General features: G+C 43.2%; 3 protein-coding genes across 3 annotated transcripts; all 3 read right to left on the reverse strand.

The window, feature by feature from the left end:
• Nucleotides 1–63: 63 nt before the first annotated feature.
• On the reverse strand, nt 64–7055 carry znf598 (zinc finger protein 598). The gene is made up of 12 exons (XM_062407716.1): nt 6785–7055; nt 5810–5922; nt 4902–5031; nt 4552–4763; nt 4243–4466; nt 4002–4101; nt 3352–3683; nt 3180–3255; nt 2192–3087; nt 1702–1867; nt 1465–1612; nt 64–1300 (listed from the first exon to the last, which is right to left on the reverse strand). The coding sequence occupies exons 1-12, from the start codon at nt 6956–6958 to the stop codon at nt 926–928; spliced, it is 2946 nt and encodes a 981-aa protein (XP_062263700.1). The 5' UTR covers nt 6959–7055; the 3' UTR covers nt 64–925.
• Nucleotides 7056–7712: 657 nt separating this feature from the next.
• slc25a17 (solute carrier family 25 member 17) lies at nt 7713–12111 on the reverse strand. Its single transcript, XM_062407812.1, has 9 exons — nt 11957–12111; nt 11492–11552; nt 11253–11319; nt 10894–11045; nt 10516–10632; nt 10266–10414; nt 9571–9666; nt 9007–9092; nt 7713–8549 (listed from the first exon to the last, which is right to left on the reverse strand). The coding sequence occupies exons 1-9, from the start codon at nt 12011–12013 to the stop codon at nt 8399–8401; spliced, it is 936 nt and encodes a 311-aa protein (XP_062263796.1). The 5' UTR covers nt 12014–12111; the 3' UTR covers nt 7713–8398.
• Nucleotides 12112–12726: 615 nt separating this feature from the next.
• rpusd1 (RNA pseudouridine synthase domain containing 1) lies at nt 12727–17145 on the reverse strand. Its single transcript, XM_062407811.1, has 6 exons — nt 17083–17145; nt 15996–16239; nt 15783–15906; nt 15542–15644; nt 15200–15301; nt 12727–14959 (listed from the first exon to the last, which is right to left on the reverse strand). The coding sequence occupies exons 2-6, from the start codon at nt 16202–16204 to the stop codon at nt 14544–14546; spliced, it is 954 nt and encodes a 317-aa protein (XP_062263795.1). The 5' UTR covers nt 16205–16239; nt 17083–17145; the 3' UTR covers nt 12727–14543.
• Nucleotides 17146–18106: the final 961 nt, after the last annotated feature.

Here is an 18106-nt window from a genome sequence, read left to right on the forward strand (position 1 = left end):
CGTTTCATCCTTGAAAAGAAAAGACTCACTATTTAAATCCGGTGAAAAACAGGCAGACACATGTTCATTGTTTAGGATTCTTTAGTTTCCATTTGAAAATTTGTGCAACACCACTTCTTCCGATTGATCAGTCCGTCAGTCAACTAAGAAACCAGATCCACTGGTGAGTGACGTAAACAGAATAAATCATACACAAAAAAATCATACAAAATTTAAACCGTGAACCATCATTTGTTCTAATTAATCTTCCTGCCTCCCTCCCTCCCTCCTTCGCCTCTGACAGGGAACAACCTAGTCACTCCAACACTTTCCTCTCTTTGAACCAGCCGACATTAAAAAGCGATTAAACAGCTAAAGTTAAATAAGTTTGTAGCTAAAAATGTTGAACTGAAGACGTTTGTTTATTTTGCTTTTTAAACAAACAGCCCCTCTGGGGAATTATACAGAAATATTACCTGATTTTGACATAACATCAGATTATTTTGTTATCTGTGTGAAAGTACAACGAATGAAGGTACAAAATGTAACTCAATACAAGTTTGTCTCGGGAAGCAGAACATTCTTCAAGTAAAGCCTTAGCTCGTCTCTCATTAAATAAAACGATGGTTGTGGTTATACAAAGCCGGTGGCAGCCAGAGACGTCCTCAACGGATGCGAGCTGAAGGAGAAGCTGAGCCGGAGCAACCCAGTGACACTGTGAAACCATTCACGCAAACCGATCAATATAACCCTCATCAGAAAGTAAAAACACCATCAACCTTCTTTAATTCAGCTTCACTATGAGATATAGACCTCGAGCTCCTCTGAGACGCGCTCACGCAGGAAACAGGCGCCTATTTTACATACTGGCTTCTGCAGGGCTTTGACAGGGCTACAGGTGGCCACTGAAAACATACCCGTGAAGGCAACCGGAGCAGAGGAGGGGCTAGCTAATGATGCGGCTAATCGACTGCAAGGAAGGAAACTCCTCGGTGTCCCGGATGTGCAGGGTCTTGTGGGAGTTGAAGTCTTTGCGGGCCAGCACCTGTCTGCAAGTGGGGCACACCTGACAATCCATCTCAGCTGCTACGTTGGCCACACTGGTTGGCACCTGCCAGGCGTTCTTCTTGTTCTTGTTCTTCTTTCCTCCCCCACTCCCCGGCTGCTTCTCCAGGGCCTTGCAGTCTGCGTGGGCGCTCAGCAGCTCCTGCTGCTTGCCGGTGTCTGGAAGGAGCACCAGCAGCTCGTTGAAGATGCGGTTGAAGTCTTCTCCGAGCAGGTCCTTACAGCTGCAGTGATACTGAGCTCCTGATACCACACCCTAGCAATAAAGATTCAAGTTATAAAAACAATCTTTCACTTGGAAAGTCTTTCTTCTAAAACCTGATTCTCTGTTGTAATAATTATTGAGGTACAATTAAAAAATACACAGATCCAGGATAAGTTTGTGATTAATAGATGAGTTCAACATCTTCAGCATCTTACTTGTCTGAACTGTGCAGAGTGGGTTTTAAACTGGTTGAACTTTGTCTCATCGTCATGGAGGTACATCCTAATGGACTGGATCAGCTCCAGATTTCTCTGGTGGAAGTCTTCTGGCACTAGGTAACCACTGCTTGACACCTTGGGCGGCCTGGAGGTGAAAAATACATGAGGAAAACACTGGATCAACGGTTTTCATCAACCAAAATCTAGATCTGTTAAACACAAACAGCCACTTACAGGTTGACTGCAGAAGGAGCCGGCTCGACCACGTTGCTGTTTAGGGGGATCCCAGTGAAGCCTGGTGGAGGCTTCGGGCCGGAGAGTCCCAGACCAGGTGGAGGCGGGGGCATTGTGGAGGAGGAGGCCGGAGCTGAGGCCTTCATCGGGAAGGCGGACTTGAAGCCTGTCAGGTAAAACACTGAGTGAGCTCCGAGGGTTTAAGTCAATGGGTGCGCTCCATACTCAGGCCTGATTGGACAGCTCTGAGAGGTGCAGCAGAATACGTGTGCAAACAGCATTTTAATTGTAAATGATTTAACATAAAGAAAAAACAATTCACACTCTTCCCCAACAATTAAACTGGAATTTAACAGTTTTTCATGGTAATTTTACAAGTTGCTGATGTTTCCTCATATGTGAATAGAGATTGGATGTGAAACAAAAGATAATAACAGAATACTGAAGATAATAACATGCTGTACTGTACCAATACAGTTATTATTATTACCTGGTGGAGGTTTCTTTGTCATGAGAGCAGGAAAATCCTCCTCTTGATTTAGAGGAGGGTCTGTGTAGAAAGGAGGGGTCACTGCTACTGTCTCCTTACTAATAGGTGGTGATTTCTCAATGTGGCCATTTGACAGGCCGCTCATCATTGCCGCTGTCACGGAGCTGGAAGGTTGTTTGTTGCGGTTTTTCTCAGGGACGTTCTCCTTCTGTGCAGCCGTTTCCACAGAGATTGTATGTACAGGTGGTGTCACAGTCGAAGACACAGACGAGGAGGAAGCAGCCGGGTTCTTCTGCTGCTTTTTCTTCTTGCTGGCTTTGGAGGCAGAGACATCAGGGTTGGGGGTCGGGTTTGCGGGGCTGGGGGTCACGGTGGGGGGTTTGCTGTTGCTGCTGCTGTTGATGCTGCTGCTGCTGCTGCCTCCCTTAACGGTGAGCAGAGAGGAGATATCCAACATGGTTGGCACTGAGCGGTAAACCTGCTGCTTCAATCCTCCGCTCTCATCATCTGACAGAGGAGGTGCTACCTTCCCGTTCTCCCCTACTTTCTTTTTCCTCCGTGAAGCCAATGAAGCTGAGGAGGAGAGGAGCTGAGGGCCAGAGGGAGCAGATGAGAGGGGAGGCGGTTGTCTGGCAGAAGGTGGAGGCTGGGCGACGGGTTTGGGGACGGCCGCGCTGCTGGACCAAGCTGACCTGGTGCCTGCTGTGGGTCTGAGGGGACGCACTTTGGACACAAGGGCAGGAAAATCCTCCTCTTGGAAATTGGACGTCTTCCTAGGTGGTGCAGAGTAAGCCGGGGTCATGAGGGATGTCACAGCAGCAGATGACAGGCTCGGGAAATCGTCTTCCTTCAAAGCTGGAGGGGCTACTGGAACGACTACAGGAGCAGGCTTTACACTGGAGGGACACACACAACAAGACAGATTCAACATTTCAGCTCACTTAAGTAATGCAAGACTTTTGGTTTTGTACTGTGTATAAAATATTACATGGGTATTGCAGCTGTGGCTCCCAAAACTGGGAAGTCATCCTCTTCTCCTGGATTACTGCTCTTCATTGTTCTGACTGTCAAAGAGGTGACAGGAGACATGTCACAATCACTAACTTTCACGACTTAATCACATAAAAGCACTTGGAAAAAGATCTTTCAACTTTTGTCACCTGGAGGTTTGTTTGTTGGTTTGACGGGTCCGTTCCTGTTTCTGGGCTCTTCCTGTTCTATTCTCTCCATTCTCTCCGTCCTCTCCATTCTCTCCGTCCTCTCCATTCTCTCCGTCCTCTCCGTCCTCTCCATTCTCTCCATTCTCTCAGTCCTCTCCATCCTCTCCATCCTCTCCATCCTCTCCATCCTCTCCATCCTCTCCATCCTCTCCATCCTCTCCTCTCTGCAGTGTTTGGGAGTGCTCCTCTCCTGCACTGGTCCTCTCTCCTCCTGTCGACTCGTCGCCATGGAGGCCCTCATGGCAGCCTCCATCTGCCTGTCCTCGTCCTCTCTGCAAGGACAAACACACATTTACAGTCAAATACCACCACAAGCAGGACAAATATACACAAGGACTGAAAATGGGCTAGAAGTCACTTCCAACAGCAACTAAAGATAAGATTGAACAGTACTACAAAATAAACAGTGACGCTTTCAGTGCTACACTTAAATACTGCACAGAGGTAAATACAAACACACACAGATAGATAGTGTGCGTGTGTACGAAAGAGACAATGTCACACGAACATTAAATATTGTTCATGCTCCTTCTTATACAATGGCACCAGATTATCGTGTATTAGACACAGAACTGATGATTTAGACTCACCGGGAATATCTCCAGCTCTTCTGTGGCCCTCCCCCATGAGGCCTTCCTCTTATTCCTCGATTGTGACGCATCTCCTCATAGTCCTCTCCTGTCATCACACCTGAGGATATACGCACCCTCCTTTTATTTCACATTCATTACCTCCATAACACAGTTATATTAACAATAATCCTATTCAAAATGTCCGGTACTGTGAAGAGTGAAAAGTCTCCCAAAACAAAACAACGCACTCCTCACCAACCTTCATTTCTCCTCTGCTGCTGTTGTCTCGGGGCGTAGTTGAACTGCAGGTCGATTTGGCGGTTCTGTCGAGCCTCTGCCCGGTTCTTGCTGTGGGCTGAAGCCTTGTGGGCCTTGTAGTCGATCTCAGAGCGGAATGCATGGGTGAACTGTTCGGAGGCACAGCGACCTTCCTCACACAGGTAGTGACTATCTCTGAAGTGCTCGCTCAAGTACGGGTAATCACTGTCGGCCACAGGGTGAAAAGGTAAATTATAAATGAAACACTGGATTCCCGACCAAACAAGTTTGTGAAAAATGTTATACACACCTGTAGTATTCCTGAGAACCGTCTGCATCGCAGAAGTGGCAGAAGTAGTGGTCCCTGCGCAAGTGTTTCAGCAGCTCGTCATTATCAAGGTATCGGTCATCGCAGAACTTGCAGAGCGGGTGTCCTCTGTGACTGGTGTCGTCTGGGTCGCCATGTGCTCTATGACGTGCCAGCTCCTTACGGTTGTACCACTTCCGTTCATGGGAGAAGATCTGGAGGTAGAGTTTAAGGCTTAAGAATGAGGGTCAGACAGAATTTGTTTTGTATCTGATGAAAGTTGTTCGAATAAGTTCTAATAACTTGTTCCTATTTTATTTATCATTATACATGTTGGACCGGTAAAGACTAACCCTGAGATGCTTTGAGCAGAGCTTACAGCAGAAGAGCTCGTGCTGCTTCCTCATGTGCTGCTCCAGCTCCTCAAACCTGGCGAAGTTCTTTGGCTCTGGACAGCGGACACACTCTGACAACATCAGATGCCTGAGAAAACACACGACATGTGATAAGAAGCCAATCCAAACCTAATCGAAATGTCCTGGTAGGGGGAGACATCAGGGCAAAAAAGCCAGTTATATACAAGAACAAGACAAGTCAAACAATAAGAGTCAATTATAATTTCAGATAAAGTTTAGCTACAGGCTTTCTTGACAATAACTGCATCCTTACCTGCTTGCCAGACAGTATATTCCCACACATGCACAAAAAAATAAAATAATTGCTGAATGGAAAATAGGTATTTGCAATGCAATGCAGAGTAGTAGCTGTTGTAATTTGGATACAGGAGGAGAGGTAGTTAAAAACAATAACACATTATGGAGGAGTATCATGAGGAGACAATGCTGGAGCTATTGCTTAATTCACACTCCTACTTTTAATCACCTTGTCTCTTTGCGTCATGTCAATCAATCTCCTGCATGGCTAAGATGACAAAGTTGCTAGTCACTTTAAGTACAGTTGTCTGCATGTGTTGCCATTTTAAAGTTTACATGTCATGGTCAAAGAGACGTGGTTTTAGTAAGGCCTCCGGTAGAAAACCATAATCTTATTACTGTGCAAATAAGTGTATATTTATTTAAGTATCCATGTAATTACATTGGGTAATTGTTTTCCATTTTGCATCCATCACATCCCACTCGCACGCAGTGAACCTTCCAAAAATATCAATGGGAGGCTTGAGTTCTGGAAAAAGTCCAGGGCAATGGAATCTGATACGTCTCCTCTGAAGAATTAGTCTGAACACAGTGGGATAGAGCAGCACCTGTACTGAGCGTAGATCTTCTCATCTCCAAAGTAGATGTCGTGCTTCTTCTCACACTGGAACTGCTGGAAGGGCAGAGATGAGAAGGCCGCCAGCTTCTTCACAAACACCACCTGAGAGCAACGTGACAGTCAGGAAGAACATGAGAGAGGCTGCAATGCACGGTTGAAACAATCTCTTATATCCCAAGGCAGGTTTTGTAATGGGAAGGTAAAGACTCTGCTTATGCACCACTGCTGTGTAATGTGTAGGGTACCCCGTGGAATTCTGGGAATGCACTTACTGTGCAAAGCCCAGAAGGGAAAGATAGGATCCATCAAATAAACCTTAACAAGCAATACGTAGCTCTCGGTTTCATTTTTAGTTTAGAGGATCACAGATGGGAGTGGCACGGTTCGGCCCGTGTGACAAAACACTGTCCACCTGGATTGGACACGAGCTAAAGTCCACATATCTGACGCTGAGTGACACATGTCCGAGTCCCCGGAAGTAAAGGCCAGCTGACACACACAGGTATCTTATGTACAGAGGCCGAGGAGGCACAGTTGAACCATGGGGCGTGCACGCGCTGGTTAACATGAGAGTTTGACAGCTGACATCGACACAGCAGTTCATTCATTGACACGTTAAATAACTGCGATCACTGAAACGCGTTGTGATCACGTGGTTACTACAGTGACTATGTACTTTAAGAAGGGAGCTTGCTAGCTAGCCCCACATTTATGGGAACTGCCAGTGGTAGCTAAGCTAAGCTAACGACAGCGAGGAAAAATCTGTGAGCACACACCGCTGTTTGTGAAAACATGTTTTAACCAGCAGTGGTTTCCATTCATAATAAAACCAGTTGAGTCGTGCCCTTCAAACTCGACTGTATTCCGCCACTATAATCCCCACCAGCACCGGGAAGGGAGGAAGCGGCCTAGCTAGCACGAACCGGGCTCCATCCCCGGGCCACAGTGGCGGCGCGATGCCCACCTTGTCGAGCTCCTCGCGGCACACGGCGCAGTACTTCTGCTCGCACAGCGCCCTCATCTTGGTGGAGCAGCGGTAGCAGACCGGGTGGTCGCATTTCCCCAGGGCGAAGATGTCGACCTCCTGGCAGCACAGGACGCAGTGCCTCTCCGTCTCCTTGGCGGGTGTGGGAGCCATGTTGGTTGGAACGGGGAACGAAGTCGACCTCGAAGTGTTTGTTATTGCGGAGAGAGACGCGGCGGCCGCTGGGATTCTTACGTAATGCTGAAAGGCTGCTACCGCCGCCGCGTCACGAACGTTACGTATTTGTCCGACGTGTAAATCATGTGGATGGACACGGCACCGCGATATAGACCCGTCCGGATGCTTTTGAGTCTGTGAATCCGTGGTCCACGTGTGTCGCACAGTGGGAACCGGGGCTACACTGGACTGACACGTTAACTACTTGCACGCGACTTTAAGTAAAGAGAAGATATATATAAATGTGAATTATCTACGTGTTTACATCGATGGAGATCACGAGTAATTAACGTTTAATCCAGGATTTTGCTTTAATTCAACTCAGCCTTTTACAATTAAATGAGGCTTTAATGACCTTAAACCCTTCAAAGGATGGTTCACCCCAAAATGAAAATTCATTGATTACCTACTCACCACTATGCAGATGGGGGCGTGGGTGAAGAAGTGTTTGAGTCCACAAACAGTTTTTGGAGTGTCAGGGGGTAAACAGCATCGCAGTGGAAATCCAATAAATTGAAGTACATGGTGACTACTTCTTCAAACTTACAAAAAAAGTGGGAAAAAAATGAAATGCCTCCATATTGCTCAACTGGATGGCAACACACGAGCAGTATGGAGGCATGTTGTGTTTTTTTTTTTCCAGGTTTGAAGAAGTGGTCGACACTATTAAAAACACACACAATAAACACGATGGGGAGGGAGACTGATGCTGTATTTTGATGTAGTGATACAAGAATAACACATTTGATGTAATGTATATACTGTAGCTCTTCTTACAATCATCAACACTCTTTACATAGGTTTAAAACAAGTGACACGATTGTGTCTATGATCACACACTCACTCAGAATCTGAACTGACAGGAATAAAAACAACTCAAAAATTAAAACTTGTGGTGGTTAAACCTCTGACTGCACCACATGCACACAGACAACTAAAGAATGAAGAATAATGTAAAATGTGTAGTGAGACAAAGCTGTAGGTTCTCATGTTACATTCAGTGACAGTGGAAATAAATTGGTCCATACATGACCACAGGCCAGTTCAGAAGGACCCAAACTCCAACTGAAAATTTGACAGATTTAATAAAACTTGAGCAGATATATTTGAGAATAGATCCAGGTCCCAGGGAAATGCATTAAAATACTGGCGCATTGAAGAAGCCCTTCACCTTCCTGTGCACACATCTAACAAACTGTGTGTGAAGCCCCATCTACACGGTGGACAGCACTTCTTATCTGATCATGACTATGATAATAACCGTAGTTTTTCCAGTGTCATGTGACAGATGTCCTCGACCTCACCTTCACGGGGTCTATAAGTAGTGATTCATATATTTATACAACGCTCAAACACAGTCGAGTGTTAGCGGTCGTGCTAGCGTCTCTTGTAGTTGTGGCTCAGTCCCATGGCGCTGAAGGTGCAGCTGGTGATCTTCTCATACAGAAGGAACATGAGGGCAGCAGTCAGCACCGTCTGGAGCAGCTTGGCCTCCAGGCCTTTAAACAGACCCAACATGCCGTACTTCCTGCAGCAGAGAATCAGTGTCACTGTCACAGGACGTAGTCAGAAGGTCGTGAGGGCAAGTTGTGCACCGGATGTTCGGAGATGTATTCTCTAGAGCAGTGCTTCTCTCATTTAATGTTGACAAAATAGGTTAGTTACTGCAATGTATAACCTAATGTTAGTGAAAATTAATGTTTCAATTTGTTTGTTATCAGCCTGTTTATCTGAAACCAAACAGTCTTTAGTCTGAATATGTGAAAAAACAGGTTTGACCTGCTTGTCTGAAGACTTTTAAACAAGTGCGTTTCTACATTTGATATTCAATTTCTTGCTGTTGAACAGCTAGAGGTTTTATAAGTCAAGTTTATGCTTCAACATGGCATTATGAACTTGATAAAATTCATAAAGAGAAACATATAAAGGCAATAAATATGAAATCTGCATGTGTATGTGTGTTCTTGTGTGTTTTTTGTACCCACCTGATTCTATTGACCAGTAGAAGCTTGATAGAACGTAAACTGGACAGGATTTTGGACTCGTCTGTTGACCTGCTGTATTGTCCAAACTGTGGTAAAAGAAAAAAGTATGAAAAACTGTAAAAGCGAAATAACTATTTAAAAAATGGACAACGCATCTCCACATCCTCCTGCTATCCAAAAATGAAGCCAAAATATCCCAGACACGAACGCTGCCGTCTTGTGCATTTGCAGCCAGGAACATTTGGATGGAGTCAATCATGACGTTTCAGCCCATTTTCATATAATCAGATAAGTAAAGCCAGACTTACGAGAAAAATAAGCACTAGAACAAACATCAGTGTGATTAGAAAACCAACTAAAATAACAAAGACCTTTGAGAAAGTGTATTTGATGATATTTTAGTTTGGTCCATGTCCCATCAACTAACATGGAGGAGCTGCAATTAAGACAGTCACCAGATGACGGCCGAGACCATTTGGCTTCACTGTTGGGGATCTGTCTTATCAACCAAGCTATAAACAGTCCATAACATGTACACATACGTATATCACAAAGAGCACCTACCCTGAGGATGGACTGTATAGTCTGCAGTGGGTATGTAGCAGTGGTGGCCACAGCTTTGGCCACAGCGCCGATGAGGAAGACTTCAATGGACGACAGCTTGGGAAGGAAAAAGAAAACTCATTACATTTCTTGTTACAATTCTACATAACATCATCAGAAGAACAGAGCTCAGACCAGCTGGTGTTCATCAGATTCTCCTCAGCTGATGTATTTATCCACAAATGCGGCTGGAGACAGTGAAAATGTCCAAATGTTATTGTCTCGTTATAATTGCTTCTACATTCCCTCTCACCTCTGTTTTTATACAAAGAGAAAGTCATGTGAGAATCACCATGTCGACGCATACCGAGTGTCTACTCATCCAGATAATGGGATGACCTGCAGTAACCTCTCTCTGCTTTTCCACAGGTGTATATGTGCAGTTTTACAGACATCTCTTATTATTGTTATTCCTTATTATTATAGGTTCACTTGTTTTCAGTGGACTTTTTCCAGTATTAGTGCACTTTAAGATATATATGATAAGTTTTAAAAGCATTAAACTTTAAATATTTCCTCCCCCTTCCTGCATCTAGACTTTCTTTGCCACCATTCCTGCTTCTAGCCTGCTTCTCTAATTTAAACGCATTTCCCTTTCCTTAGGATCCCTGTGCTCCTTTGCCTCCCTCGTCCGTTTCTGTCTGTGTCTCTCTCACCTCCCTGGGAACTCCTTTCTTCAGATGCCTCTTCAGCCCCTCATAAATCATGAACTGGATGGCAGGGTTCAGCACCAGCAGCAGGGATGGGAAGGTCCCATTCCACAAAGCTCCCACGCCCTCCTGGCGGACAATCTGCACAAACGCATCTGCAACAGTAAAAAAGCAACACAATTAGATCACAATCATCATGTGTTTGGTGAATAAATGTGAATAAATTCTAAAGCACATATAGATGATGTCCATTTACCCAGAATGCCGGAGTAGTTAGTTGTCCGGATGTCTTCATTACGAAACTTGGAACCCTGAAGCTTCAGTCTGGTGTTGACCACCCACAGTGGTGTGGTCACGAGAACATTTACAATACCTGAAACAACAGAAACAGCTGTGGTTAATTTATTAATGTGTAAATCTTGCAATATTGATTAAACTCAGTTTTTAATGTGGCTGAGACAATGAGGACGGCTCACACTTTAACGTTGGGTGTTTCTCAACATTTTTGTTACTTACAAAAAAATTTTGAACTTCATTAATCAGGCATATATGTGTATAAAGTGGCCAAACAGCCTCTGCGGAGGGTTGTGGTTTCTGATTGGTTTTCTGCTCGTACCTGCAAGGACCATCTCACCTGCAGTGATGCCTACGATTAAGTCGGTACTGGGTGCTGACGGTTTTCCCTTCAGTAATCTGGCCTTCAGGCTGTGGAAGCAGTAGAAGTAGACAAAGTTGGAGCAGCACAGGCTGCAGATGACGGGGAACCAGCCTCTGTAAGGAGCCAGACTGGAAAACACAGGAACAAATCTCACACCTTCTTAAACTCCACATAGGACATGTGTTCTGGTGTTGTGTGTCTGTTGCGTTGGGGGAAAATGATTTCAAAACAAGATTTTATTTGTTGGACTTTAAAATATTCAACATTGGTGTTGGCATTTGTAGTACTGAGTAGTATATAGAGTGTAAACAAAGACTGTGATTATTTCCACTCACAGTCCTTCTTCTTTGACAATTTCTGCCAGAATGGCTGGAGTTGATCTGGCCTTTCTGTTTTCATCCACTGAATACAAACAAACAAGTGTTTTTTGAGAAAATACAAAACAACAACAAAAGACTACATTTAAGGTACAATACAAAAATCCTTTAATAGTCCCACTATGGGGAAATTTGCCATAATAACAGGATTGCACAGATAGAATATGTGTATTGCACATTTCTGATATCCTGCTCACCTTGCAGCCGCAGTCTGGCCGTGTCAAGTGGGAAGAAAACTGTCATTGCTGTCACGCTTCCCTGGAACAGGAGACAGTTAGTTGTGCAACACTCATATTTGTAAATGTCCTTTTTTTCCCATATGAAATAAACACCAAATGTCATAGAAAAATCTCATAATTTAAAATAGATTCAAGTCTCTATAGCAGGAATCATGCACTAGAGCAGAAGATAGCGGGTCTTTTCTTGTCAGCATGTCACTCTTCAGTTCGGCACTGGTAGATTATACATAGCAGCTGCTGATAACGAATCAAAGGCTGATCTGCACGTTAGTAGTTCAACACAGCATCTCACGCATCGTTTTCTAAATCATCAGAATTCGCAGTATTTTGAATGGAGTTTGGTTTTGCAGATTTTAAACTAAGCGTTTGCACACTGACAGCTGCTGTTTGCACCGAACATGGGGAAAGTTGATGTAAACTCACCACAGCTCCAGACACAGCGTGAACCAGACACTCGTAGGAGAAGACCTCAGCAGCCATGTTCACCTGGGTTAGCTCGATTTTAGTCTTTAAACTGTTTCCCTGACTCTTGACTCTGTCTCACTGCTGCTCTCCTCACTTCCTGGTGTCTGACTGAAGAGACGCGTGAGCCATGGTGAGCCTATAGCCACTGCTCCTGTTGGATTGTGGGTAATGTAGTTATGTCAACACCACAATCTGTAAACAGTCTAGTGTCCTCATACAAAATGAATGAAAACAATGTGGTGATCACACATATTTAGGTTTGAGATCAGACAAACACAAACACAGAATTCATTTATTTTTTATTTTTAGAATAAATACATTTGAATTACAATGGAGCAGTAATTACTGAAAGAGAAAAGAAAGGTAGATACATGACAGACAATTTAAAGATTCCTGAAGGCTTTCAGGTTGTAAGAAAACCACCCTGATGACATCATAACACAAAGGCAACCTTCATACAGGACTAACACTACAAAGGGACAGTTGGGATCAGCAAGGTTATGCAACTTAATGCTGTGTTGAGCAATGAAGTGGGTAGAAGTGTACATGTTGCCTCTTGTTCAATCTGTCACCATCTGGCAGTTAAACAGACCCACGATGTTCCTTGGAAAATTCAGATATGACACTGAAACACCAGAGGTCCTGTTATTAAATGATGGAAAAGATACGTGTATTTCTGGTCAGACATAGTTTATTAAAATGTTGAAGACAAAAAATGTATCACATAATTTTGTTCAGTACCTTTTTATTAACGCTTAGTTTGGAGAGATCAGTTTTTTTAACATTAACACCAAATGCTTTTTATTTTTAATAGTGTACTCGAAAGCTGTAAAACAATAAAACAGGGCAAAGACAGAGAAAGGGGGTTAGAAAGTAACATTTTGATTTTCACATGAATTTCTGTGAATCAGAGGCTCAGAACTTTGGCACACTGAGATGATCTGCTTGGCTTAATAAATCGACAGGAATAGGTTAATTGAAAACCAGTGGTGGGAAGTAGTGAAGTAGAAATACTTCGTTACTGTCCTTAAGTAGATTTTTCACATATCTGTACTTTACTTGAGTACTGATTTTTCCTGATGACTTTTTACTTTTACTCACTACATTTGAACACAAATTTCTGTACTTTCTACTTTGCATATATAAAGAAGTGCAAATAGGGTATTGTTAAAAATATATTCTTACTGCTTGTATAACAGAGCAGGTCAAGGATCTCCGGGAGAAGACAAACACATTTGAGGCGTAACCAAATATACTCGAGGCGTTTAAGCTGGGCCTGCGACAGGCCTGACCTTTGGGCTGACCTTTTTGTCGGTCTGTTTCTGTATCTGTCTTACCGGCCTGCCTACCTGATAGAACCTTGCAGTCCCTTTGTACTCAGGATCTTTGGTTGTATCTGAACTGACCAGCCTGTCAGCACTCTCGGTTTTGTGGCAAATTTAGGTTTTGAACATTTCCTTCGTAAACTCCTGATTGTGTAAATAAAATTCAATACATGCACTTATCTCCTTACGTTTGTGTTCTTGCACACTAAGTCCTGCCTCGTTCCACTGAACATATCAGAATACGGATTGAATTTTTGAAAGGCTTGTCCGAGTAAATTCTGATGCTGCCATATGTGGAACCTACGTGTGAATCATTTAAGAACAGAAAGTCACAGGTAAAACATTTCCATTTGTTTCTTCTCTGTACTAGCGCTGTTCAGGCTGTTAACAAAAGAGAAACTATCTTACTTCGTGTGCTAGAACTTGTTTCCCTTTGTTGAGTTATCATAAGGGGCATTGTGTATCATTCCTGCTACTGATGAAAGCTCCATTGTTTAGTGATATTTACAGAATTACACTTTGTAAATATCTAAATGACATTTAGTGGTTATACTGTGGTCTATTAGTGTTCTTAGGTAGACACAAGAGGCACTTGAAGTTCAGATGCACTAGTCCAATACTATTTGAACCTCAGCATCTGGGGTTCCAAATTTGTAAAATTATACATTATATGTATATTGTTTTTATAATTTCAGTTTAAATAAATCCTGAAGAGAACAATTTGGGGTTGTTTTGCACTTTGCATTTTAACTTTTTTTTACTTGTACTTTTACTTTTGATACTTGAGTACATTTCAACACCAGATACTTTTGATACTTAAGTCGATTTAATATGAGCTACTTTAAGACTTTTACTCAAGGCATTCTCTGACGGGTGACTTATACTTTTACCGGAGTCACTTCCAGGTAAGATATCTGTTCTTTTACTCAAGTATGGCTTTCAAGTACTTTATACACCACTGTTGAAAACTATACACGTAAACTTGAGCAAGGCACTTATTTGTAAGCAGCTGGTCCATTCGTGGGCATGTCAGTGGTTTGAATTGTTAAAAGCAGTTTATAGGCTCACACAAGTAATGTTTCTAACCTAATGTTTACAGATGGTTTGAGAGGGAATTAAGGTTAAAAAACAACACTGGTGTAGCTTCTATGTTCAACGTGGCCTTCATAAGTAAAAAGCTAAAATAAATTAAAATAAATAACAACACAAAAGTCTTGTTATCAGTCTCCAGCCCATTCGCTCAACCACTCCTGACAATGCCTCCTCTGCTCCTCGCTCTCCTTCTCAGTCCTCTGTTCCTTGCGACGTTTCCTTCTCCTCTCCTCCTCTTTCCTCGCGCTCTCCTTCTCCTCCTCTTTAGTCTTCCTGTCCTCCTCCACCCTGCGCTCCAGCAGGGCCTCTACAGTGGCCTCCACTGTACGTAACAAGCGCTCCGGGAGCCACTTGGGATCCACCGCGGGGAGAAAGGGATCTCCGGCAGAGACGAGCAGGGGCTGAGGCTCCAGGGGAATGTGGAGGAGGTGGGCGTGCAGCATCATGCGGTACGGGGCATCGTCCGCTCCTGAGCTGTACGTGAAGTCACCGACGATGGGGTGGCCAATCGCGCTGCAGTGAACCCTTAACTGGTGGGTTCGGCCTGAGGGGGAAAGTAGTGGTGCGGTGCCAAACAGGGAAGAAGAGCATCGTCATGAAATAAACATATCGCAAGATTAAATAATACATTACTATGGTCTTAAATCACAATCACTCACAGAGGGTAGACAACACAACACTGCTTCTTGTGTAAACTTGCTGTTGTGTCATTTGTTTCAGAATGAACCTTGAGATGAATTGATATGTATAGTATATATGAAAGGAAACAAACGAGTGCTATTACCAGTGAGCGGCTGCAGGAGCACCTTGGTCACAGGATCTCCATCATACAGCCCGTACTCCAGCACCGTCAGCCCGGTTTGGCACGGCTTGGGGTTTTCACAGCCTGACAAGAGAAGGACAGACTGAGCATGAGCAGGGAAAAGAAAGAAACACATGTCTGCAGTTATATTACATTGGACAAGAGAGAAATATGAACGAATAAGTCAAGTTGGTGTCTTGCTGGTGAAGTTTAATAAATAGTGAATTAATCCGGTTCTATGAATCATTTCCAAATTTGCTACTGAGGAAAACCTCACACACACACACAGACACACACAGTGCTAATCAGGCCCAATGTAGGTACCTTCTGTTCCCTCAATACACATCATGTGTGTTTTTCCCTCTGAGGAGTTCTTGCCGATGGAGAAGTCCAGAGTTTGCGTCTGTTCTTCCACGCAGCCCCGAACCTAAATTGGAAAAATGAGTCAGTCATTTAAACTTTACTGAATCTTTATATCAAACATAAGAGAGTTTTATATGCATTTTGTGCTTTGCAGATAATCAGGTGCATGTGTGTTTGAATCCTTATGGTTTGTAGTTCATACCAGGGCGAGATAGGCTTTAGTGACTGTGCGGTCCTTGAAGCAGCGGTAGGCGCGGCCGGCCGCAGCTTTATTGAGGGCAACACAAAGAGCCCCACTAGTGGAGAAATCCAACTGATGACAGAACCTGGACGGGAAAGAAGAAAGATGATGAGACTATAAAGCTCTATTAGCACAATGTCCAAGAGCTGAGTGAGGTGGCAGTGTGATTCTGACCTGAATCCATAGTAGGTGCTTGGGTCTGCCAGCTGAGGGAAGCGGTGCCGGAGTTGAGTCTGCACGGTGTGTTTCTCGTACCACATCTTGCTGTCGATGCGGATGTCCCAGTGCTTGTCCACCACAATGAAGTCATCGCTCTGGTAGAGCACACTGAGGCTCTCCAGGCTCTCCTGGCTCTCCTGGCTCGTTGGCTCTGTGGTCATCATGTGCAGCGATGGACTGACACAACACCTGTAGCCCTCTGGAGAGAATATGGATGACCATGTTATTCCTCTATGTATTTATTTAACTATTAACCTTCTCTGGTAAAAACTTAGGCCCTGACTGACTCAGGCACAACATCTAGATACTGCAATTACATTTTACCTTACATTGGAAGTATGTGCCATAAGTATTTAAACAAATTTTACTTGAAGTTTTAGAAGTATTTATCATTGTGAATAACCCATTACACAATGACACATCATTTTGTGCAGTGTGTTTTTCTTTTACCATTGTATTACTATTATTATTAATATCAGGGTTTCTGCAGGTTTCAAGAATTAAATTTAAGACCAATGTCAAGTACAACAGATGTAAAGGAAGAACAGAGTCCAAGAATATAATCTCCAGCTTCTTGCAGAGTAAAGTACAATACTCCTATTTAACATGTACTAGAATTGAAGCACAAATTAGAAATACTGCAATAAACAGAGAAAGTACCTAAAGTTAGTATTTCATAGTGACTATGAATGAAGAGAACATAAACCAGCCCACACGCACATCAGTGTTTAAACTGGTTTTAAACTGGTTGATTGTGTTGAACAGGTTAGTTGTTAACTTAACACTAATAAAGAGGTGATGTCTGCTCATCGGGGAGAAGCACAGACCCAACAACCTGCTGCTAGCTGCCTGGTTAGCATGTTAGCTCCGCTGGTTTTCTAGCTGCTCCAAGCTAACAACGTCAGAAAACTGGATATTCCGCTGGTTATCAAAAACTCTGGATGATCACCACGGATTTAACAAACCGCAAAGAACACGTGGAATGTTTCTGACGTAGCGAAAGTTTGCAGGAGTTCACGTAAAAACACAAATGTAAACAAACCCAGCAGCAGGCTCGGTCCTTCTTCTTCTTCGTTGCTTTTTAGTGGCGGAGGACAAACCAACGTGGAAGACGAACAGCGACACCTACAGGCTGTGTAACATTATTAAATACATGTATAAATAGTTTACACTGTGTATAAGTCTTATTATTATACTATCAATGATGAATGTGCAGTATATACAGTCTATGAGTATAAAAACTATGATGAATGATGTATAAATACAAGTTCAGGTGATTATTATGAACCATTTATTATGCAAATTTAAGTTATATTCATCTTTTTTGTCAAATTTTTCAAATTTTGAGGGACAGTGGTGCTTTAAGTACCAGTCAGTGTTTTTAGACAATCTAATGTTTATAATTAATTATTATTTAATTGGAAAAAATCAACAAAATTTGTATTTTGACAGTAACACCATTAATAATTTTTGTCTTCCAGCATACACCCGGCTCTAAAGGTTGTTTACCCTCTGTGGTTTATCACCTTCCAGACTGGTGTGGTCTGGAGTGCAGGAACATGCAGGAACATGCAGACTCAGCAGCTCTGATCTGTCTGTGGTGCCACCTTGTGAAAACTGAACCACCGTGTCGCCTCTGAAGGCCTCTGGGACACTGGTGTATCATTAGTGCTCATGTTTTTCTATTTCTACAGCTGTCAGCAAAAGTCTGTCTACATAATAACAAACGGGAAATACTGTACATACTGTACTTGCTGACTAATTATGGCTATTTGGACTATCACACAGAGGCCCCTTATTGTCTAATGCAAGTGTAATTAAAAAAATACAAATCAGTTTCCTAAAATAGTCGCTGGGATTTTAGAAGCAGGGTCTTTTCTTTATAATCTTGATCAGCATCTGCATGTTCAGAGGGATCCTTTCTAACTACTCCATCAGACATTTTAATCATCTTCTGTGCTGTGGATCTAAATTTCCTCATTTCTCCAGGTCACACTGGATTATTATCAAAGTGATGATTGTGTGGAACATACTGTGCTGAAACACACAGGTTGAATAAAGAGCAG

Source organism: Platichthys flesus, chromosome 16 (assembly GCF_949316205.1).
Source record: "Platichthys flesus chromosome 16, fPlaFle2.1, whole genome shotgun sequence".
Lineage (NCBI taxonomy): Eukaryota > Metazoa > Chordata > Actinopteri > Pleuronectiformes > Pleuronectidae > Platichthys > Platichthys flesus.